Here is a 24,515-nt window from a genome sequence, read left to right as displayed (position 1 = left end):
TTGCAATCTCTTCATTGGCTTCAATAAAAAAATAGTGATTTGACTTTGATTCATATATCTCTTGATTGTACTTTGGCTCAATTTGTATTGATTTTATATTGGCCTATCTCAAGAGTTTCACAATCCTTTAGAAACTACTTATATACATTGTTGAATAGAAATAAAGAATTGCCGATCTTTGATAATTCTATCATCATCAAATTGCTCGAGCAAATGAATCTGTTCAACGATGTAAAAAATTATAATGTCATCAGAGAGAACATTAATATATAAGTTGATATATTACTGTCTGTCTATACTATAGAGTAATATCAAGCGCTTTTCCCAATTTTGTCTATTGCATTGGGAATCACAATCAGAAGTATTCACAGAGATACAACATATTGGATCTGAATAGAAATATATGTGAATAACTATTTTCATGAAACCACACCACTGTGAAAACAAAAAGAACGCCAATTCAAGACGATAATCTCAAAGGATGCCTGTATAATTTTAGTATCATTCCATGTACTTCACATCAAACACAATCTTCAAAGCATAAACAAGCAAACCCAAATCACAAACTTACAAACATAAACTGGAACTGAAATTTAAACTTATAAAATACAACGACAGGAGATGATTCTCTTGCCACCCACCATTCACGTATTGGGTTAGCCACAAGTTAGTCAAGCCAACGACTTGTCTGAAGAACCTCTATACAATCACTCAGAACGATTGCTCTTTAGAAGCACAAAAAAACCAATTTCCACAAAATACTCTCCATCATGGCGTCAAGGTCAGTGTTGCTCAGGTCCTAAAAACTGCTATCCTATAATAACTTGAAAAAGAAAAGCCAATGCTGCAGTGCAAATCCAGTGAAATTTACAGTTAACCACCCCCAGGTCGTCGTTTACGGAACATTCTGATAATCAGCACATGGAAGGGCGTTTCAGGAACAGGTATAAATTTTCCAAGGAGAGCTAGAGGCCAACTGAGACAAAACAAAGGTCAATATTGTTTTAGCCAGAAACCAAACTGAAAGCTAACGGGCAGAATTTCAGGTTTTTTCAGTGAAGGTGCATACTTATGCAGGTGTTGTAGCGTGTCGTTATTATAGCAAACGATAACATAAAATTTAAGACATGAAGGTACCTGATAACACCAATGATTATCGAAATAATCCAATATTTCCAATTTAGCCTGACAGTGGATGTGAATTTTCCAAGAAACTCGATTATTATCACCTAAGAAAAAGAAAACAATAAAATGTCAACTTGAAGAAGTTGCTAATCTCAAATATAATAGCAAAGTTGAACGACAGACACACCTGGAGCACAACAGTAATTGCAATGATCCCAATAAAGAGGTAATTTTTAGTGACTCCTTTGAATATATTCTTCTCATCAGGTTTTCGAGCATTAAACTCGTTGAAAATCTGCAATTCAAGGAGCAGATATAAGTCAGCAAATTTACATAATAAGAACGCTTAATGAAGAGGTTACGTTTTGAATACAAGACAAGCCCCAAAATATCTTTGAATGATCTCAAAATGTAAACAAACAACAAAGGGAGGAAAAAGCGATAAATATATTGTGAATCAAATGAAAATCAGATCTGCCTAGTTATAACTTAGTAAAGGGCTTACTTGACAAAGCACAAATGCATTGAAAATCAACGTATTCTTCACTTTGACAGCTTCTATATTGGAGTGGTTCAAATGAAGCAAACTCCGACCACGAAAATTGAGGACAAGCAGCACAGAGACTTGATAAAATGCCTGAAGATACACAATAGATTACGAAATTTCTTCAGATGCTATGACATACAAAAATAGAAATTTTGAAAAGCATAGAAATCAAGCCACAAGAAATTACCTGTATTAGCAGATTCCTCCACATGATATTTGTTATAAGAGGTTCTCTGAAACATACAACAAATTAGTAAACTGCCGTATTGCATAGAATCAAAGGTTGCTTATCATTATCTTAATTAAAGTCAGGCATCTTCTTCCCAAAAAAAAAAAAAAAAAAAAAAAAAANTCAAACTTGAGTTATTCTGCAAATATCTGTAGAAATTTACAACGAGAGTGTACCTTCTACCAACTGGTGACCTGTCCATGAGGTGATTGGTTGGTGGTTCAGTTGCCAACGCTAATGCTCCAAGAGTGTCCATAATAAGATTAACCCACAAAAGCTGTCAAAAGTGTAGACACATGTCAATCAACACGTTATTTATGATGATACTCGATGGCACCCAACTGAAAGAGTGCACAAACCTGCACAGCATTTAGTGGGACATCACCGGAGGATATTGCTGCCACCACATTGATAATAAGTGCTGCAACATTAACCGTAAGCTGAAACTGGATGAATTTCTGAATATTTGCATATACTGATCGGCCCCACCGTACAACCTGCATCCAGCCGACAATGATCGGCCCCACCGGACCATGTATCAAAGGCTATATTAGTTACACCAATGAGGCACATAACTGCTGGTATTTTCCAATACAAAAAGTTAAATAAAATAAAAAAGAAGCTTGAATAACAAGACTGACCTTCACAACTGAAGCAAAGTTGTCATCTAAAATAATAATATCTGAGCTTTCTTTAGCAACTTCTGTCCCCTGAATGCCCATTGCAAGACCAATATCTGCCTACACTCAGAAAGAGTAGAATTTAAAACGTTGAAGAATAAAATGGAAAACAGCAAGCCCCAAACTACAGATATCAGGGATAAAATTCCAAGATCAAATTGTTTTATTAGGAAACTACGGATATTTCTCAGGGCCCAGCAGTTTGTATCATGTTTATTCACACCCTGCAGCAAGGGATCTACTTAGAATAATAACTACTATTCTTATTAATGATGCCTGTCACTGACTTTAAATAACAATGATTGAAAAATAGTGACTATAGATAGTAGCAAACCTCGTGTAATGCAGGAGCATCATTTGTACCATCTCCAGTTACAGCAACTACATGTCCTCTCTTTCTCAACGCTTGCACAAGGAGAAGCTTATCATTGGGAGAGGATCGACCCATCACCTTAGAATAACCAGAAAAGTTTAAGTCAATCTCAATTATTACTCGTTATACGAATAAAATTTTTAGCTTCTTTTTTTTCGTATATATGGGGGGGGGGGGGGGANACTGATATTTTCTCAGCGACTTCTTCTCTTTGGGCATCAGATAAGGCACGGAATACTTTTCCTTCAATAAGATTTGGTTCAGTAGCATCTGAATCTGAACCAAGTATTCCACATTCCAACGCAATAGCTCTAGCAGTTTGCACATTATCACCAGTGACCATGCGCACCTATGCATGAAATATTTTTTAGTGAATATAAACAGTCCACATCCAACTAAAAAACAAGAGTAATAGTTAACATCCAATAAAAAGAGACTCTTGTGCAGACTGTATAGGGAGTTAATGTATATATATGGAGTATCCTAAAGTAATAAAGAAACGACGAGAACATTTATTATACGAGAGACTATGGTAAAAGATAAAAGAAAATGTGAATGGCCGAGAAAATTGATCTAAGAGAAGGCAACTAAAAGAGATTAATCAAGGAATAAATTGAAGATTGCAACAAAATAAGGAAAACAACAATTATCAAAACATCATATACTGAAATTCAATTGGAATTAAGTTTCTTAATTTCAAGCATATATTTGTAAGTCCTAGATTTCTTGGTTGCGTACAGCTGTTATAACTTGCTTCCAGGCAATAGTGGACAAGTTCGAACAGATATTATCTAAAAGGCTAGTGAATTCATATCCAAGATCATAGTTATCCCTGAGGTGTTGTGATGAGAACTCTAGTTCTCTGCTATGTTCGAATTTGCCTTCAAATTTTCATAGTTCTTTAGTCCCAAGACCTCAACATTCAGCAACTCAAGTTTACACATAATACCTTCCTACATCAGGTTTCAACTTATAACCCATAAAAGTTGCTAGTAAAGGGCACAAGCAACCAATAAGAATAAGGAATAACCAAAAAAAAGTTGCCAGTAGCACCTTAAGCATGTGCATATATGCAAAAAAAAAAAAATAATAATAATAATAAATAAAAAAAAATAAAAAAAATAAATAAATATGCAGCTTCATAAAACATTATAACTGCCAGTATGGAGGGGAGAAAATTCAACATTAATGTTTTGAGCCCAAACGTATTAATCATTCATAATACTATATAATAAAAACAAAATATTTATCAGAAAAGAATACCTTAACACCAGCCTTTTGACAAAGTCGTACTGCATCCTTTACTCCTGGTCGACAGGGGTCCTACAATCCAAAGGGCACAAGATAATAAAAGCATGCATAAGCCTAAATTCTAGAAATTTAGGAAATTTGGGGACAAAAGGAAAGCACAAACAACCGTGCACATTCATATTTGCTTTTAGTGTTCCATTAGATTACATGCAAAATCATAACCAAATAACAAAGGCATGATGCTGATCTCTTGATAACTGAATAGCTATGTTTCAAGACAGAAAAATGTCACAAAAGTAATAATAAAATGAGGAAGATTATCAAATTTTTTTATTAAAAAAAATCTACAATCTTCAGCCATAAGGACATTCTGCCAGAAGCTAACAGAATGTATAAGCAAAATTTTTAGTTCAAATTAACGAGCATGTGAAGGCAAAGACAGAACTTTTCACATGGCTTCAAGCTGTACAACTTTTTATTTTATAACTGAAGATGCAGAATCAAGTGAAATAACAAAGACCTACCTTTAAACCAACTATAGCCAACAAAGCAAGGTCATCTTCTGGTAGATCCCACTTACTCAATTGTTCTTCGCCATCAGGAACATTCTCAGGTTCAAAAGATCTATATGCAATTGCAACACAACGTAAACTACGTGAAGCCATATCCTCAATAGCTCTCTTAAAATACTTCATCTGCAAAAAATACCAAATACTACAGCATAAATTGCTAATAAAAACAAAAAAGATCGGTACAATTGAGCATATCAAAATCATTTCAACATGGTAGAGCAGGTCACTAATTATTGAACAAATGTGATAAGGTAGCTAATATTCAGCTATGATACATGAAACTATAAAAAAGAAAAGGGAATTGAATTCACATGAAAATGTGTCGGACCTTATCTTCATCTAGTTGGACAGAGTGATCATGTTCATCAATAAACCGTGTGCATGATGCCAAGACTATCTCAGCAGCACCTTTCCAGTGTATATGAACTTGATTATCCTGTAAAAACCGTATAGTATATTCATGTATCATTATTCCAAATATCTAACACTTAATCAAGAACCAAAAAGGCAATAGCCACTATACAACTATGTCAAGTGCCAGGGAAAGTAATAACATAATTGTTTTGATATGGATCTCAAACTGAATAATGAGACGCAACCTCAATCCCAAAAGTAAAAGCTGTCCATATTTTTAATGTCTCCACATCATCAAGTCTAGAAAATGGTTTATGGAGCCACATGAGAAAATTAAATTCCTGGATCTCTAAAGAAACATATATAGTGGAGGTTCCAATTACCCACTACAGGCAATTCTAAATATTATATTCAGAGACAATTCCAAACCAAACAAAAACACGAAAAAATTCAGAGTAAATTTCAGATGACACAGCATAGCTGATTACCCGTTGACCTGCAACACCACCACGTTTTTTGTCTGAACTGAAGGGGAAAACATGAAGAATTGCAGATTCTGATCTAAGTGCTTGAAAGTTCATTCCCAGCTGTAGCCGCAGTATTATTGTTAATACTGTATGCTTCAAATAAATTCTGTAGGAAAAAAGGGACGAACTCAATTGAAAAGTACCTTGATACCCCAATTAAGAATAGCCTTTTCTGTAGGTGAACCTGTAACCTCTACCTCTCCACCACTCTGAAAATTAAAAACTAGGGTTACGACAGGTTGCTAGACATATTATACATATTTGACGATGACAAAATTGGATTTGAATCTATTTTCGATAATTGTAACACAAAAACTCAAGGCTCTGGAAATTTCAATAGATCTAAGAAATAATCACTGGTTTTTTTGAGCATACCTCAGGTACATATACACTACCATTTGAGTTTAGAGCAATGCCTTCAACAAGTATGGAGTGTATCATGGGAGACAACTCTGACTTCTTCTCTGGCGGATCAATCTTCTTCCCTCCAACATAAGCCTCAACAATGGTCATCTACAAAATTGACCAACAAAAGGTAAACAGACATGAAAGGCCAACCAGGTTAATAAAAGCAAAAGAAAGATTGGTTCTTCCTAGAAGACTCGTAAATATTTCTCTGTTTCATCATTATCCAGATTCCAAGGAGTTCTAAAGGAAATGGACAAATTTTTAGAGAGAGAGCAAGAGAGAGTTATGAAATCACTGTCAATTTAACATCATATAAAATAGAATTTTGAAGATCAAAATCAAGAAACAATGGATCAAGTTGTCACCAGAATAAAAGGTAAGCTTAAAAATCAAAGAAAATTCATGAAACTTACCTGATTTAAAGTTAAGGTTCCAGTCTTATCACTACAAATAGTCGTAGCAGACCCCATCGTCTCACATGCTGATAGCCTCCGCACCTTATATTATGTCCCATCAAAGTATGTAAGCATATGATCAATAAATCTGCAATATCTATAAATTCACCCAAGTATGACCGTGGAATAAACCACTGAACTTACCAATGCCTTGTCTGCCATCATCTTTCTCATTGAGTAAGCAAGACTGCAGGAATTGTCAAAATATCGTAGGATGAAATCTCAAAGAAATAAATAAACCAAACGCTTAGTGCATTCCAAATACAATTATAAAATTCTTTTCAAATGCATTGAAGTAGTTTATACAAAAATTAGGAATAGAATGTCCAACAGTACCAATAAAGCAGGAAAACCACAGGGAAACAAAAGCAACTAATGTACCATAGGAGAAAAGCATAAGACATACAAGATTGAAGATTTTACAGAAATTTAGAAATTAAATGTGTAAAAGGACATGTTTTTCATAAACAATAAGTACACAAAGTCATTAGTAAATAAAGTAGCACTCACGTTAAGGTAACAGCTAGTGGAAGCCCTTCGGGCACAGCAACCACAACAATGGTCACCTACATGAAAAACATTGAAAGCAAAATGTGTTATAAAAGCTGTAAATACACATCCAAGCAGGCATGCACATCATTCATCCATCGTACAAATCTTTCACACATGCTTTTAAGATGTGTAATCATCATCATCCTTCAGTCAATCCTCCAAACATTTTAAATTTACACATACCGCAATAGTGACAATTTTGATGGCTCCATCTACAGCACGGCCAACTTTTGTCTGGCCTGCAATAAACTGACGACTTCCATCTGGATTTTTGGTGTGACCAGTGAAATACCTGCTCAAATTTGTTTGATAAAAAAGGAAGCCAAAACAAAAAGTTAAACAAGAATCTCCTATCCATGGACAGACGTAATTAGCCAGACTCTGATTTACCTTGTGAGGAGCACAATCAAAACAGCAAGGGCTACTGTGAGTCCAACAATACCAATTAAAGTTGCCACACCATTTAAACGCACCTATTAAAATTCATCAACTGTGAAATGGAATAGGAGAAGATATACTGTCAATAACCGGGGAAAAAAAAAATGAGGATCATACCTGCAAAGGAGTTTCCTCGCCATTGTCTTCAGAAATACTTGCCATAAGCAAACCCCATTCAGTATTAACTCCAACACTTGTAACCTGAAATAATAATGTAGATAAGCTTTAGGCAGTGGGCTTCATGAATTTTACTGTGTCTTGCTGCAATTTCCACTACCGTTCATGATTGTTATTTTGGCTAAAGCTACTGTCAATTAATTTCTATTTTCGACTTAACTAGTTGCCAGTTACTGATGTTGCTATCTTAAACTATGAACAAAGAATTTATCATGTTACATTCAAACATAATAAAAACACAGATTCCCATACTATCTGCACCAGGATTAGGATCAAAGCCTCGACAAACTTAAAGCTCAAAATTGTCATTATGCAAAGGACCAGTTTAGAAGACAGAAGAGGTTCTCCTTCCCAAGATAGGAAACCAACACCTCTTATAAGGGAGTGTAAGCCACATTCATGGAACATTCCCATAGAACTAAGCCCATATATATAAAACTGTGCAAATGTTAAACAGCCTATTAAAGGCCATTCTTGTACCAAAGAATTACTACACCAACATGTGGCAGTATTTCGAGAAACATTAGGCACAACACATTGGAAACATGTTAGTTTTTTTTTAAAAAAAGTGTGCATAAATATTTAAATTGTAAAACCAAATTCATATCTAAATTTAAACATCAAAGAGAACATAATTCATTAAATAGGTGGGAAACAACCAACAAAATCCAATATCCATTAAGATTTACAAAACAAACATAGAAATAGAATCATGTGCGATGCCTATTTTGTTTCTCAAGTGGCTTCCAGCCACACTATTTTCTATATAGTGAGCTTCCTTATCCCTAAGAAATGTCCGAAGCGTATCCCTAACACGTCTCCAATAGGAAATTCGCCTCCTGAACTTTTTTCCCCTAAACCTATTTCAGCCCTTAAAATCATTTTGTTCCTTACATAATTTATCTTATAGCAAATTGTTAATAACATGATTTCAAGTATGTGTATTAACATATTAACAATAACATATATTGGTGCCACATAGGTTGGCTATGGCGATGGTGAACAAAGAGTGTGAAACCAAATAACAAGAGCATTTTTCACGTACAAGGACTGATATAAATATTTTATAAACATTTTAAAAAAAGGGAAAAAAAAGTGATCATTTCTACTTACAGTACGCAGACTCACATTTACTCATCCAACTCCAGGGAAAGTTGATATAGTTCATGATACTAACAACTTTAACCAGACGTCCAACATACTAACATCCTTCTAAGTTGTGCAATTTCTAGATTATCATATCAGCCAGACGTCCAAAGAAATAAATAATAATATCCAGGCTTAGATAAAGGCTGAGAAAAACTTAACATTTAAATTCAGACCCAAATAAATTAATATATTTTTCAAGAAGTAAACTGATATCTTGCTGCTTAATAGTAAACATGATTCAAATTGATGACTCTCGAGTAATGTTCAGACCAAAGGACCGAAAGATGTAAAATGAACACACCAACACAAACCTAACAATAATATTGGATAAATTGCACTCGTGAAAAACTCGAAGAAAAAAGACCAAACCCAAAAATAAGTAAAGAAACATTTACCAGCATGCTGCCACTACCATCAGCTACTTTGCATCCAGACATCAGAAAAGGTTCCTTACCATGCTTTTGAACCTACAAATGAACCAAACCTCCTTCTCATTTAGAAGAAAAGAGAACCTAATAGCAGTTCATTTAATCTAACAAGGCAAAGATTTATAAAGACTAACAATCTTGCTCTCTCCAGTCATGCTTGATTCATCAATGGCAAGTGAGTGTCCAGAAATTAAGATGCCATCAGCAGGGACCTAACGAAGATCTATCAGCATAACAGTTCATCATCGAAATGTGAGTGTCATAAAGTACAAAAAAGAAAAGAATAGAACTGCAGACCTGATCACCAATATTGAGTGGTATAACATCACCAACAACGATGTCATAAATTGAGACCTCAATTCGACGACCACCTCTAACAACCTATTAATTCAGGTGTTAATTATTTATTTAATAAAAATAACAATCCAACAATAGTGGTATTAGAATTGCTAACCATATAATCCGCAGAGATGATAGTTTGTAAAAAGGAATGAGAGAATATCAACATTAAGATCTATGAGATTAATAGGCAAAATTATGTGACAAAGTTCAGAAAATTATTAAATATAAAGAGCACAAGAGGACTCAAATCCTCATTAACCATGAAAGAATAAAGGAAACTCCAAACATCGTGAGAACAACAAAGCTGGTAGATAGTAAATTTTTAAAGATACCTAACCAAAACATATACAGGTGAAAGTTAAGCTTTATGGCCTGACACTCTTGGATATCAAAAATAATAATAGTAATAATAAGCAAACCCTAAACTGAGCCAACCGATAAATATAATGTGCTTCACTCAGTAGGCAATGCAAGAAGCATGGCCATCGCCTGAGTGGTAGCCTAGGCAAGCATTTTCAACAAGGTACACGCCTTTTGTGCGTTTTATCTGCCACGAACATGTTCATGGTAAGATAGGCACTCTCCTTGAGAAGGGCAAAAAAAGAAAAAAAAAATGGTTGAAAGAAGATAAATAGAAGAAAAAGAACGATGTCGACTGGATTTTTTTCTGCACGTTGTGTTTGTGCATCCAACGTCCATTCATGAATTCCAATTTCTTTCTTAAATTTTCTAATACCCTTTGCCTAGGTTTAAATTTCCCCACCCTTTAGTTAGTCGACCCTAGTGTCTTCCTTCCTCTACCCCCATCATTAATTTTCCAACGTGACTATCAATCTCTGACTCATCCCCAATGCTCGCCTTTCTCTTAGCCCACCAAACTGACCCACCTTGCCCTCATATTCCATGAGTCAGCGAACAGTTGAACCGAACTAACAGAAGCATCAAGTTCTTGGTCTCATCAGCTCTCCATTTTCTTTTTCTTTTCATTTTGAGTTCAGTTTTAGTTGTGAACTCTAGAGTCAAGCCTAACCAACCAGTGAACACCCCTAGCACTTACAGGCAATACTCTCTCTTGCAAAATCTCAAGCCTGTAATACTCATCTCTACACCCTCATTAGAAAGTGAGTTGAAAAGTTAAGAATCCAAAGGCAAACATCTTTATTTGGGAAGATAACAGTAGCAAAGTATAAACCCTCATGAAAAGAACTCAGAAAGTAAAACTCTCATCCCAAATTGGTGCTCACAATTTGAGGTGGTTGAAGTCCTCTAGCCTCAGTTCATTTTGAAGCTTTGAAACACTTCGATGGCAAAGAAAAAGAAATACCTCACTTATTTATCCCACCTCATATATTCAAAGCCGCACCTGGTGCAGGCTTAGTAAATTGTTCTGTATTTATTCTTCAAATAATATATGTGCTGATTGTAGGAGCTTTTCTTTAACACACTTTAGTTCGTGGTTTTTAAAATTTTATTACATTAATGAAATATCGTTTCTCTTTCTTACAAAATACTATCATTCATCTAAAAGAAGAGTCAGAATTTTGTATATTAAACAAATTTTTATATAAAGAACATCCAAATAATTGTGTTAGTAGCACTATAATTTCAACAATATAAGATTTCCCAACCTATTCAAGCAATGACAACCAAAATAGATCGGCTAGAAACGACCTAAATAAACTTAGGATAAAATAAATTGAAAACCACAAGCAAGAAACCTAGTAGGTGGAGATAACTAGAAACAAAATAGTTATGAAGACATTTCCAAGTCCAAAAAGATCTACCCCCTTAAATAGGATATTTCTTTGGCACCATATCTCAAAGAAAAATTGACCACTACAGGCATGTGGTGAAAATTATTAGAACAATAACTATGCTTACCTCCACTTGTATGTTCCTCTTCTCCTTATTCAAATTCTGAAATTGAAGAGATTGCCGATAGTCACTAATAGCTGGGAAAAAAGGCAAAAATAGAAAAGATAAGATAATTGTCAGTGAAAAGATTTGGAAATAGTTGTAGACGAGATGAGTGAATAAAATATTAAATCACAAATAGAAAATTAATACAAAAAGATTTGTATTCTTTTGCAATTATTAGAAAACTGTTTTCAGGCTTCAAGACGTGTGCAAAACAACATGTGAAAAATTGTGCGGCTATAACTGCAAAGAAATCGTAGTTTCTTTCTTAGCAAACTTCTCATGACAGTAATAAAAGTATAGTTGCTTCCATTGCTTCATAATAGATCTGATTAATACTCAAATTTTGTAGGGATGAAAACTAGAATAAAAAAAGCGACAACCAATGTCTGTTCTGTTGGTTTCAGCTTCAGTTTTTTAAATATCAATAGCAAAAAACTGACATTATCGGTTAGGTTCAGTTTTCTATCTAATAAACCAAAAATAAAACTGAACTGACTGATTTGTATGTTAAAAAGCCAAAAAACAGAAAACACAGAAAAAAAAAAAAGTTGCCTACAAGATTAGCACCTTCACTCCCAAAAAAAAACCTAAGGAAAGAAAGTCCGACACACATTACCAGCCTTAACTTCCCACAAGCCTGACACACCTTTACTGAGCTAGTTGTCAACTACATTCGAATTTTAACTCTCTCTCTATCTCTCAAGGCAACTTCAACTTTTTCTCTCATTTCTCTTCCCCTCCCAATCTTTCAAATTCGCTCTCTCTTTTCTCCCTTTCACCAAACCATCTTGATTCTTCTACATCAACTCATCCTCAATGCCCTGACTGGATATGTCATGTGATCGAGAACAAGTTCAACTGTGCCAGAGATTTCAAATGAAAGGAAAACTCAAAAGGCATGGGAAATGGACAAAGGACATAACCAATCAGCTGCTGCCACTTCCTCCATCCCAAAACGAGGAGAGAGAAGTTTTTTTTAGGGTTTTTTATTTGGCATTCCTTCAAAGGGAGAGAGTTGGTTTTGGGACTCTCTATGTGCTGCATGGACACTAGGTGACGACTAATTGTGAACTGTTCTTCTGGTTGACAATTTGGTTGACTTGATTGTCAGCTATCTATTGTTATGGATCAACTTTCTTTCTTTCAATGAAAAACCAATCTATTTTTGGTTCAACTCTAAAAATGAGCTGAACGAACCCATGAACACCACTTCACTCAAATATCTAAAATAACGTAACTGAGTCAGAAGGAAAACAAAATACCATACGCATGACACAACGTAAATAAGAACAATAAAAGAAGCCCCAACGTATAGCACCTGTTACAACAATGACAAGAATAACTGCAAAAGCAATGCTTCCACCATCATACCAGCCTTCCTTGATACCCTGTTTAGAAACCCAAAATTTCAAACGTTAATAAAAGTTCAAATGTTTTTTCAACAATAAAATGTACACCAAGCGCAATGAGGAAAAAGAAATCTCACCTCAGTCTTTATGCCTAGCACTAACGAAGCAACAGCAGCTATCATCAATATGATCAACGTAAGATCTTGCCAAGCTTCCCAGAGAAACCTCTACAAGAAAACAAAAAAGGTAGATATTCATCAAGAAGTTTGGCCTCTGCAAACAGAAGAAACAAATATATGCCTGTGCAACTAACACAGAGACAGAGAGCAAAGATAATGGCTGACAAACCACCAGTAGTAGCATTAATAAAAATGGTTCGCAGGATTCAACAAAGTGATGAAGCATTCGATACTATTTTAGGATGGAAACCTAGAAGAATATACCAAGAGAACACAGTCTACAAATCCCATAGCAAAAACTATGACCCAGGATTTCAAGGCCTAGTTCACTCTCTGGAGGTGAGAAGCTGCTCAAATCACTAATTAGCCAAAAAATTTCAAGTTTTGTTATCCTTCGCTACAACCACCATTTAGCTACCTACTAATACTTTCTTCCCAAAACCCAATACAAAAATCCATCCCTATTACTGTAAACATTCCAACTCAAACTACTCCCCTCCCTTTCTCATGCTTACTCTCATCTCAATTTCACACCTTGTGTACGATATCTAATAGGTGGTCTATCATTGCCCCTAAAAAGCCTTAGGTCCGTTTGATAACATTTGATTTCTTCTTCTTTTTTTTTTTTTTTTTTTTTTTTTTTTNAAGCTTATAAACACTACCGGTGATTTCTTTATTTTGTTCTCGAAAACCAAGTCAAGTTTAAGTAAGCCCTGTTTGACCATTTGATTTTCGGATTTTGGTTTTTGGTTTTTGAAAATTAAGCTTAACAACGTTCATTTTCCCAACAAGTTTCTTTGTTTTGTTATATACTTTCTACCAATGTTTACAAAAACCAAAGCAAATATTAAACTAAAAAAATTGTTTTTATAACTTCCTTTTTTTTTACAATTTGACTCAAAATTAAAATGGTTATATCTGAACGGTGAAAACTATAATAAGAAAATAGGGAGGAAACAAGCATAAATTTCAGAAACGTAACTAAAAATGAAATCATTATTAAACCTGGCCTTAGTTGTACACGTCAATATAACTATTAGTCTGAGAATTACCCAAAAACTCCTTCCCGGTTTCTGAGGATACGTGTTTGAACCATATGTGTTTCTCCGTTTCAGTAAATCAGAATCATCACCAATTATCCCCTTCTCTAAGTTTGATTGCAACATATCTGCTACCCCTTTAACCTGATGAAATCATTGAACTCATCCATTAGATAGAATAATTATATGATGGTAGTTATCAAAAGGATAAAGAAGTTTAAAAAATAATAAAATAAATAAAAATAAAATAAAACTAACCCCTCCATACTGCTCCAGAGTGCCAACATTTCGATCCTTTACCAACACAGCCAGTTGATCTTGCCCAACAGAAAAATCACCATTTGGAGCTGCAAATGCTGTAGGCCCAGGACCTAAAGAAACCTCATTCAATCAGTGAGAAAAACAGCAAACAGAAACCATTTATAACCGTGCAACATAAAAGCCATAGAAAACAAGTGCATCATCAGATGTTGGACAAAAATAATTGCAAACTGAAGTAAAGAACTTAGTACATATAACTATTTATCAAATGAAAAATACCAAAGAAAGACATTAAAAACCAAAAGGCACAGAGCCTAAGACTCTTGAGTGAAAAGTTCTAAGAATTTTTAAGAAAAACAAGAAAATAGGTACTGAATTCCAGAAAAATGCACAAAATAGAAAAAAAAAAGTTACTTTTGAAAACAATATAAAAAAAGATTAAATAAATTAGGATCATCATAAAAAATAATAACAAGCATTGAAAAGAGAATAGAGATGTTGTTGTCTCAGTGCAAATATAAAGTATCACAAAAGACAATCTGGGTCAACACGAGTGTAACAGAAATCTCCACATCAACAGGGCATAAATTGCACAATAAAAAAATAAATCAGCAATGTCAATTAATTATTTAGGTAGAAACATATAGCATTAAGGCTTCTTGGAGATTTCTCTAGCACTTGGATCCATTCAGAAAAGAGTCGAGAGTTAAAATGAAATCATAAGTATTAAAATAGAAACTTTAATGAAAATTCTGATTCATATACACTACATTCTGGGTAAATTATTGACATTCTTCAGGTACTAGACACTGATACTTATTGGACAGGTGTCAGAAACTGACCAACAGTATCAGAAGAACATCTCAAACTGGACCCAGTCAATGGACTACTAGCAATGGCAGGTCAAGGTACACTCCTACTAAATAGATGGAAACCTCAAAAGAGAAGAGGAAAGCAAAAGGCAGCGCAAATACATTGAAAACCTCTGTGTGAACAAATTAATTGTCTAGAACTTCCGTTCACAAGTTCCTCATATCATGTATTTCCACATTTGTTACGTAGAAATGAAATTAAATGAAAAATAGCAAACCTGATAGACGATTCCCAGCCTCTTTAAAGAGATATGCAGCCTAACCCAGAAAACAAAAATGGAGATTAAACACACGTTAAAAGAATTGAAAAGACTCAGGTTCAATAAATACTTACTCGTATGGCTTGTGCATGTGCTCTAATCTTTCTCAAAGCTTCTTTCTTCTCTTCTTCCTTTTTCAAGTCTAAGGTATACCGAAATCGACGAGAAGCATTTAACACTAGTGCAGCTTGCTATGAAAGAGACATGGTAAAACAATTTAAACTGTTAGATTCTCATTTAAACAAGCGCAGCTTGGAGATTGTAAACAATTCAAACCGTTAGATTTTAAGAAATAAACTGTCAATGTCGAGACTCAAAACCATGAATACAAGAATATAATAGTGAGAATGTCTGTAGAACTGTTTTAAGCTCAAAAAGCACTTAACCTTCTGGGGTGTAAGCGCAAAGAAACACTGAGGCCACTGAAGCAAAGAATACTACATCTCTAAAATATATACACACACACAAATGTATAAGTTACAGTATTATGAATGAAGAATGAGATGATGAAAGATTAAAGACTTCAGGGCTCATTTTAGAGATTGATTACAGAACTAGGCATCCCAACCAAAAATAAGTTTTTTTAGGTAAGAAACCACATTTTCATGGAAAGACGTGAAATAATATACCGGACATTAAAAAAAATGGAAGAAACCCACCAAAAAATGGGATATGAACCCTGACTAGAGAAATTGACTTAATCTAAAAGAATAAGACCTAGCTTACAATTACAAAACGGCTAGTGATCGAACTCCATAAGAAAACATTAAACCTATGACCTCCTCAAATAGATCTCTATAAAGATCCTATTAAGCCAAACGCCCCCACAAATTTGCAAAGAAATTAGCATACTACAACACTTTGCCCTTTTCCAATAAGGAAAACTCAAAAGCACCTCCTCCCCAATAAAGCTACACTATTTATTCATAGCCCCACATAAACTAGACGATCTCATCCACCAACACCAAAGGGGTTGAGCAAACTGGCAACCCCACAGCATATGAGGGTCTTTCTTGTGCTGCCTATAAAGAATGCATCATTGCAGGTATAACACGAAGGATAAGTGTCTGAACATGATCCATGGTATGAGCAAGCTTCTTCTTTGGGATTTTAACCTTCCATAGCAAGTAAATGCAGAGGAAACTTGAGGAGCGGCAGACCAAATGAAAACAAGAATTGCAATAGACACCCCTAAAAGGATCAAGAGTCCAAATTTTAACAACCCTTCTACCTTCCCTTGGGAATGTATGTTGATCTCAATGAAGAAAAGGAAGATCTAGTCACTTCTCTATTAGAGAGTGGACTACGAAAGTCCAAGGTGATCAAATAAGATGAATCTAAGGAAAAGTCAAGGCCACTAAATACAACCTCTTACTTGAGAAACAGTATAACCGTGGAAACAAAGCGCACGGAGAATTATCACCCACCAACACCTACCAAAAATAAACCTTCGAGCCTTCCCAACAGGGCAATTAATAATCTTAGACGAAAAAGAAAAACTAGAGGATATAACTTTCCTAAGGCTTTTGTTAACGCCCTCACAACTACCAGCCACACCACACCCGAAAGGCTGTGGGCCATGCCTACTCATAATAACCCTATGTCAGAATGCATCAGGCTCCATGAAGAATCACCACAACTATTCTACCTAGAAATCCTCGTTATGTAATTTCAAGCTCCTAATCCCTAATCCTCCTAGTTCCACGAGTTTCAAACTGCCTCCTACCTAAACAAGTGAGACCCTCCCCTCATTAACTACTTTTAACAAAAAAAAAAAAAAAAAAAAAAAAAAANATATTATTTTCCGGTTATTTTGAACTTTTTGCCTAGATGTATAAAAAATATTTAATAATTTTAAAGTCAGCCATTAAAGTTCTTTATACATCTTCAAATATCGTACTAGTAATGTTTATTTCTACATGATCTACTCACCCACTAGAAAAGTAACAATCTTACTCATTCAACAACCAGCCTCTACTTAAAAATCTTACACCTTTGCTCAATCATGCATTGATAATTAAGTGTTAATTTTAAAGGGCTCAAAGGAAGACATGGCGCCAAGGAGAGAACATACACAGGAAAGTACCAAATGATCACCCTCTCCAACTATTATTCACATTTTATTCAATAACTTTGATGTAATTTTATTGGTTTTCCATGTTATCCTTGGACATATTAAATAGGAATATTTTAGTCTTTTTCTATAGTGGAAGATGGAGGCGTTTAAGGTCTAGTTTGGAGGCTATCTAAAGTGTTGATTGATCATCTTAAGGAGTATTTAACTCTTGGGTCTTTTTTGCCTCAAGAGCTTTGAGGATTGCCTAGTTTTGAGCTTAAGGCAATTCATGTCTAACCTAATCCAAAGTGTTGAAATCTATTTGATTTGAGGTTCACATACTCAATGTGTTCCTGATTCCAATTCGTAAGAATTTTCATATTAGTGAACAATTTTTCCTTACAAACTCTAAGCTTCATAGCCAGAACCATGGTCAAATGAAAATGTCAATACCTACAAATCGTAAGTAATCCTAGCAAAGACATGGGTCTAACCCAGCCAGCGCCACAAGCATTTGAAAATGAGAACCACTCATTTCAGGTCCTCTTCTAGACCTTCATGAAGTTCAAAATTTCAAACATTTGAAAAGTCTTTTCTCCCTTATAATCAAAAAGTTACCAAGCCCTATAAAAAAACGCCAGATATTTATCTAAAGTCCAACTGCCAATTTCAATTAATTGATTTTCAACTGGCATATTTACATGGCTTCCACCAAATTAGTACGATCAAGGTTACAAATCATACGAATTTTGCAGCTTAGTAAGGTTAATAGGAGTCTTTAGTGCATTACATTTGTAGATTTCTACCGCTGCACTTATCCAATGATTAGAATTATGAAGTTCAGAAACTAAGGTAAGCACAATTTTCCATGGATATAATTCTGAAACAACTCCTAATGAGATAACTAGGTAGCACAATCTTAGATTGCTGTACACATAAAACCTCAAATCCAAGATTAACCTGAAGTAAAGCAGGAAACAAAAAACACACACTACCAAAATAAAACCAAACGAAGAACCCGATGCAAAAAAACAGGAATCTCATGAACTTANGTAGAGATTGAGCAATATTGACAAAAACGGAAAAAACGAGCAAGGAGAAAAGAAGAAGCGTACTCTCCAGCGGCGGAGTCTGTCAACAGAAGCATGCTTAGTGGTATGAATCTCAAAAGGATTAGATGAGTCATCCTCCTCGGGGTCGTCGGAATTGCAGTTGCCGGACTCCACATCACTCCGTCTGGCATAGGGAGAGGGCTTGAAGGAAGTCATAGCAGAAGAAAAATCTGTCGCAGGAGAGATGGCACCGTGAGGGAAGTGAATCAATGTTGGTAGCTCATCTGAGAATCAGGGAATCAAAATCTTATTGCCGGAAAAAGGAAAGGGAAGGAAATGGATTTAGACGGTGAAGGAAGTGGAAAGTTGTTAGGAACTCGAGAAGAGACTCTTATACTACTATCATTCTGACTTCTTGGTGCCGCAACCGTACCAATTCCCCTTTCCGATTGTTTGGTTTATAAATTTCTTCAATTTTTTTTTAATCTAAACAAGACTCATTTATTTTTAAATATTTATTAAAATTTTATAATTCAATTTTAACATATATTTTTAAAAATATTTTTCAAATTTTTTAAATACTATTACTCATCTAATTCTTTATATATATTATATGGTGGGAAGAATTGGGCATCTTATTTATTTATTTATTTTGTTGAGGATGGTAGGGAGTGAATTCTACGTTGACTTTGTTGAGTTGAGGATGGTTGGGAGTAAGTTACAGATGGGCTAAGTTGGCTTAGAGAATGAAAATGACTTTATAACTCAAAGAATATATCTTCATTTCAAAGAATATATGTTCATTGCAATATAACTTCGTCAAAGAATATATCTTCATTTCAAAGAATATATGTTCATTGCAATATATCTTCCGAAGTGTTTTGCAAAGTTTAAAGCAAAGCCATAAAGGTTTATAAGCCTGCACTTTTTATATTATTGGAAATTCTAAAATAAAATAAATAAATAAAAAGAAAAAAGAAAAGATGTGTGGGATGATGAAACTCACATGCTCAATCTCTAAGGCTTTTTAGGAAAATCCAAAGCAAAGCAACCAGAAGTTAGGTTAAAAGTGGACAATATCGTACTATTATGGAGAGTTCAGGTTAGGTTAAAAGTGGACAATATCATATCATTGTGGAGAGCCGTGTTCATCTAACAAGATGTGATCCATAGCATTGAAACTTTTTAGAAATAGTATGAATTCATTTCAAATAAAAATATATTGACCAAAAAAAAAAAAAGTCAAAATTTTCCGACTATTTCCAAGTGAAAAAACTCTCCAAATTTATTTATTTATAAAAAAGAAAAAGAAAAAGAAAAAAAAAAAAACACGACGTCTTGTCCCCCCGGGTCCTTGGTCTGTGCCGCCTAACCGACCAAAAATCCCGGCGACTCTGTCGGTCCATTATTTAATATATATATTTCACCACTTCAAAATTAAATCACCTCAACATATATAATCATATTTGAGTTTCATCGGATTACCTCGTAAAACGGCGCGTTCAAACCAAGTCGGTGGTCGGTGGTCGGTGGTCGGTGGTCGTCTTCCTCAGTTCTCCGTCACCGTCGTTATCTCGGCGCCGGAATTCCCGAAACCCAACCTCTCTCCCTTCACACAACCAAACAACACGCAAAATGAGTGAAAGTTTTCCGAAAAGGAAAACGAACTTAAAAAGATGGGCCCCACACCCACCTACAAGAACAAATTCTCTCCCCCCCAAAAAAAAAAAAAGCCGTTCCTACAAATATTAATTTTATTTCGCTGTAAAATAAAAAATATTCTTTCTTTTTCTATAATTATTTAATTTTAAAATTAAGTTTCTACGAATTATGATAAATACACCTCGCCATTGCTTCACGAGGACGGATCCGTTTTATTTATTGTTTTAAATAACTTTAAAAAAAATTATTAAAAGAAGAAAAGAAGTTATTATTAACTTTATTATTATTGTTATTAGTATTATAACCCATAATGTTTACGTAATTGCACAACTGGCCCTCCAACTATCCTCTTTTTCTCTCGTTTGGCCATCTGTTTCATACCCGTTCCGGGACGGAAGGTTCCTAGGTCGGCAAAATCCGGTGCGGTTAAAATAATTTTAAAATAATAATAATAATAATAATAATAATTAAAACTGTGTTTTTATTTATGGATATCCGCCGGAGATTTTGGTTTTAATCATAATAAATAGGTTTAATTGACCGTTTTTTTTTTATATTTAATTATATAAGAAAACCTGAAAATGCTCCAGGAAATAAGCTAAATATTTTTTTTTAATAAGATATAAAAAATATTAAAATAATGGGACAGATGGAGTATTTTGGTACGAAAATTTAGAACAAATATGACACGTACAAAGTAAATGACAACGGCTATTTATTTTATTTATTTATGGGAAAGGGTAAAATAGTTGAGGAAGGTTCGAGGAAAACGCGTATAAAGATTTTTAATTTTTTTTTCTTAATTATATTTCATTTTTATTTTAATTTAGATATGAATATTTAGATATAAATAGGCATATATTCTTCCTCTGAATAAAGTATATAAAAAGAGATTTTATTTTTTTTAATTTTAAGGGAATTTTACTTTTGAATTGTTTGTGGGTATTGATGCAAATTCAATTTAAATAATATTCCATATTTGAAAACGTATGGTAAAATAATTAATAGTTTTGATTAAACATTCTTTGAATAATAATGGAATAAATCAACTAATAAGAAGATGACACGTCATAGTTTTTGGTAAAATTATTGATTTAACTTTTGTTTAAAATACTCAATAATAATAGAATAAATATTAGTAATATTACTCTATAAGCCCCGCCCCACTCCACCATAGGCATGCTATTTATTAATTAATGAAAATTTAATATCAATAAAACCCCAATAATAATAATAATAATAATTTGATATTTATGTTATAATCCAAAATGGGATCAAATCATCAATTTTATTTTTAGAAAATATATTTAAAAGATACCCTATAGATCAAATCAAATATGGTGCATTTCATGATGTTAAAAAAGAAATTAGAAAAAAAATATATTTATAATATAGTCTAGTGGAGGCTAATGGTGGCATGCTCTAATTTCTTCCTATTTATTTATTTTTTCAACATTATAAGACAGTGCTTTTAAAAGATTTAAAATTCGACCCGAACTTTTAAAAGTTTAAAGGTATTATTTTATTTTTTATTATTATTGATTTAGACTATTCGTACTTATAAAAATCAAATATAAGTCAAGATAGGGTAACTTAGCCTTTATAAATCTAAGCTTTCCGACCATTCCACTGTAACAAAATCAAACTTTTCAACTTCTGTCCAAACGTTCATAAAAGTTCGACTATTTAATTTAATTCTTTAGAAAAATAGAGGATCTAAGGAGATTGCATATTTTGAAAATTTGCGTAATATTTAAGTGATAAATTAATGAAAAGTGATACATAGTCAACTAAATAGTGCCATCAACTTCCAACTTTCAACCAACAAAGATGAAAAAAAAAATGCAAAATTTGAATTTTTTTTTTTTTTTTTTTTTTTATATAGCCTTGAACTAAGCCTATTTGCTTTTTTTAATTTTAATTTAATATTTAAAAAATGGATTATATATATATATATATATATATATATATATATATATATATATATTTAAATAACATGTTGTTGGGTAGTTGTTTTAACCTAACATGAGGTTGTTTGGTTGTTTTCTAATTTTTTTAAAAATATAAATGTTTAATAATTAAATCCTAATTTTTTAAAAAATAAAAATTTAGGGCACTTTAGTAATGTTTTTGTTTTTTTATTACTTTTTTGGGTCACAAATTTTAATTATAAATTGCTTTATTTTATTTACCTTGATGAATAATTAAAATTACAGAGATTTCTTTAGATTTGAAATAAAATTTTTATGATGTCATCCTAACAGCATGTTTAAATACAATATATTATTTTTCAACTTATTTACTACAAAAGAAAAATTACTTTTATGATGATTGTGATAACTGACATGAAAATCTTTTATTACTTTAAATAATTTCAATTCTTCTGATTTTGATTTTTTTTTACTCAAGTAATTATTGGGTCTCCTAAAATGAATACAATATGATTTTAATGAAAATAATTGGGTCTCCTAACACACGAACAAAAATGTTTTGAAAATTTTAAATTTTGTGTCTAATTAATTTGATATCTTTTTTGTTCGGTTACATTAGAAGCTTTATGACCTCGTTTTAGTACACGAAGTGAAGGAGACGTGAAGTCTTGCTAGGAAATTATCCGGAAATTTCCTGCCTAAGCCCATCACCTTGGATCAAAAAAGGTATCGAAAAAAATGAACGGAAGAAGCAAAGTTTTCGTAGAAAAAGAGACGTTTTGATCTGAGTTATGTTAGAAACCACGAACCTCCACAATGTTATGCTATTGTTCATTTTAAGCTTTGTTTTTTGCCTTCCCATAAGGCCTCATACCAGTGGAGATAGTATTTCTTACTTATTTGGAGCTTTCGAACAAAGTACACCCTTTCTTTGTTCAACATTTAAGGATTCTATTGACATGGCTAAGTCAAGAGCATGACTCTGATACCATGTTAGAAACCACAAACCTCCACAATAGTTTGATATTGTCCACTTTGAGCATAAGCTCTCGTGGCGTTGCTTTTAGTTTCCCCAGAAGGCCTCATACTAATGAAGATAATATTTCTTACTTATAAACTCATAATCAACCCTTTAAATTAGTCGATGTGGGACTCCTCTATGAACAATTATGTCCTAAATGATGAATTCGAGAAGCGAAAGAAGAGAAAGAAATGAAGAAAAATGGAGAATTAATGTGAGGAGAAGGGGTTAGACATGGTTACCTTGTGGAGGCAGATATCATTATGAAACCAAGCAACAAAGTTTGATCCTTCTGCTATCCATTTCACCAACCAAACTTCCTTTTTGATATTCCACACCCAACTCACTAGTCCCCTTCGGTTTATATAATACACAACCACCCCAGTTTGGACCGCGTCGGGTCCGCGTCTATTATGCATTTGATTACACCTCTTACTCAGTTTTGGTTTAGAAATGAGTCTGATTTCTTTCATTTGGCGAAGCATTCAAAGCATAATTGCACACTCATACGATCAGTGTTTTATAGATACTTAAACTTTTAGTTTTGTGTCTCGTGCCCCAGACATGAAGGGTCTATGAATTTTAAAGTCACGTACCCTTTAATTTATATACCAGAGTCTCTCGTCTACTTCTTTTTTAAATTTATTTTGTCTAATATATTTAAGAAATGGGGTATGTGAACTTTAAAGTGTTCGAAAGGACTCTAAACTAGTGGACTCCAAAGTCAATAACCCTTTTAATTGAAGACGTCGGTAAGATCAATTGAAGACGTGTTCAAACATTTGTAGGAAAAATTCAAATACTTCCTCGATTAAGCAACCTAAACTTCGTTTTAAAGTTTTAGCCTATGTAACTTGTAATACAAGTTCGTTATATAAGTCAATTTTAACATTTATTATTGAAAATTAGGAACATGTTGTCTAGCTAGTACTCGGGTCGTTTGGTGACTTTGGGTTGAGTTAGAATTCTTAGAATTTCTCTATGGACGATTTCACTATTTTAAGCTATACCTTGAGGACGACTTGAAAGAAGTAATTGTGATATAAATCAAGACATCAATCATACACGTGTGGTTATAATTCATGTCAGGTTAAATAAGAATCAAGTTTCATTTATTATTTGATGACTACAAATTTTGGGTGGATGATAATTTAGATTTATGGTGTTTTTTTTTTTTTAATGTATTTTAAAGTTTAATTACATAGTAGCTAATTATGGCCATAAAGTATATACGGTGGATAATTATGGTCATAAAGGATGAAAGTTACAACTTTTGGAATGTCTCGTAAAAGTTAAGGGTTTGTG

At 33.6% G+C, this 24,515-nt stretch overlaps 1 protein-coding gene across 4 annotated transcripts; it reads right to left on the bottom strand.

Annotated features, from left to right (window-relative positions):
* Positions 1-459: 459 nt before the first annotated feature.
* Positions 460-23,525, bottom strand: LOC111805186 (calcium-transporting ATPase 10, plasma membrane-type-like). Of its 4 annotated transcripts, XM_023690121.1 has the most exons (35): positions 23,453-23,525; positions 20,082-20,205; positions 18,660-18,880; positions 15,563-15,679; positions 15,447-15,486; positions 14,354-14,466; positions 14,108-14,239; positions 13,014-13,103; positions 12,846-12,915; positions 11,489-11,559; positions 9,563-9,646; positions 9,400-9,477; positions 9,233-9,304; positions 7,629-7,712; positions 7,464-7,546; positions 7,257-7,365; positions 7,032-7,087; positions 6,666-6,708; positions 6,480-6,563; positions 6,034-6,171; positions 5,802-5,867; positions 5,620-5,718; positions 5,106-5,213; positions 4,730-4,900; positions 4,218-4,277; positions 3,139-3,303; positions 2,916-3,032; positions 2,543-2,641; positions 2,261-2,398; positions 2,078-2,178; positions 1,860-1,905; positions 1,631-1,762; positions 1,313-1,420; positions 1,138-1,229; positions 460-976 (listed from the first exon to the last, which is right to left on the bottom strand). In XM_023690121.1, the coding sequence occupies exons 3-35, from the start codon at positions 18,810-18,812 to the stop codon at positions 874-876; spliced, it is 3,222 nt and encodes a 1,073-aa protein (XP_023545889.1). In that variant the 5' UTR covers positions 18,813-18,880; positions 20,082-20,205; positions 23,453-23,525; the 3' UTR covers positions 460-873. The 4 variants fall into 4 exon arrangements, with proteins under 4 accessions (XP_023545889.1, XP_023545888.1, XP_023545890.1 ...); XM_023690120.1 differs by lacking the exon at positions 23,453-23,525 and having other exon boundaries at positions 20,082-20,230; XM_023690122.1 differs by lacking the exon at positions 23,453-23,525 and having other exon boundaries at positions 18,660-18,826; positions 20,082-20,230.
* Positions 23,526-24,515: the final 990 nt, after the last annotated feature.

This window comes from Cucurbita pepo, chromosome LG11 (assembly GCF_002806865.2).
Source record: "Cucurbita pepo subsp. pepo cultivar mu-cu-16 chromosome LG11, ASM280686v2, whole genome shotgun sequence".
In the NCBI taxonomy this organism is placed as follows: domain Eukaryota; kingdom Viridiplantae; phylum Streptophyta; class Magnoliopsida; order Cucurbitales; family Cucurbitaceae; genus Cucurbita; species Cucurbita pepo.
Note: the sequence above shows the minus strand (reverse complement) of the source record. Positions and strands in the feature narration are given on the sequence as shown.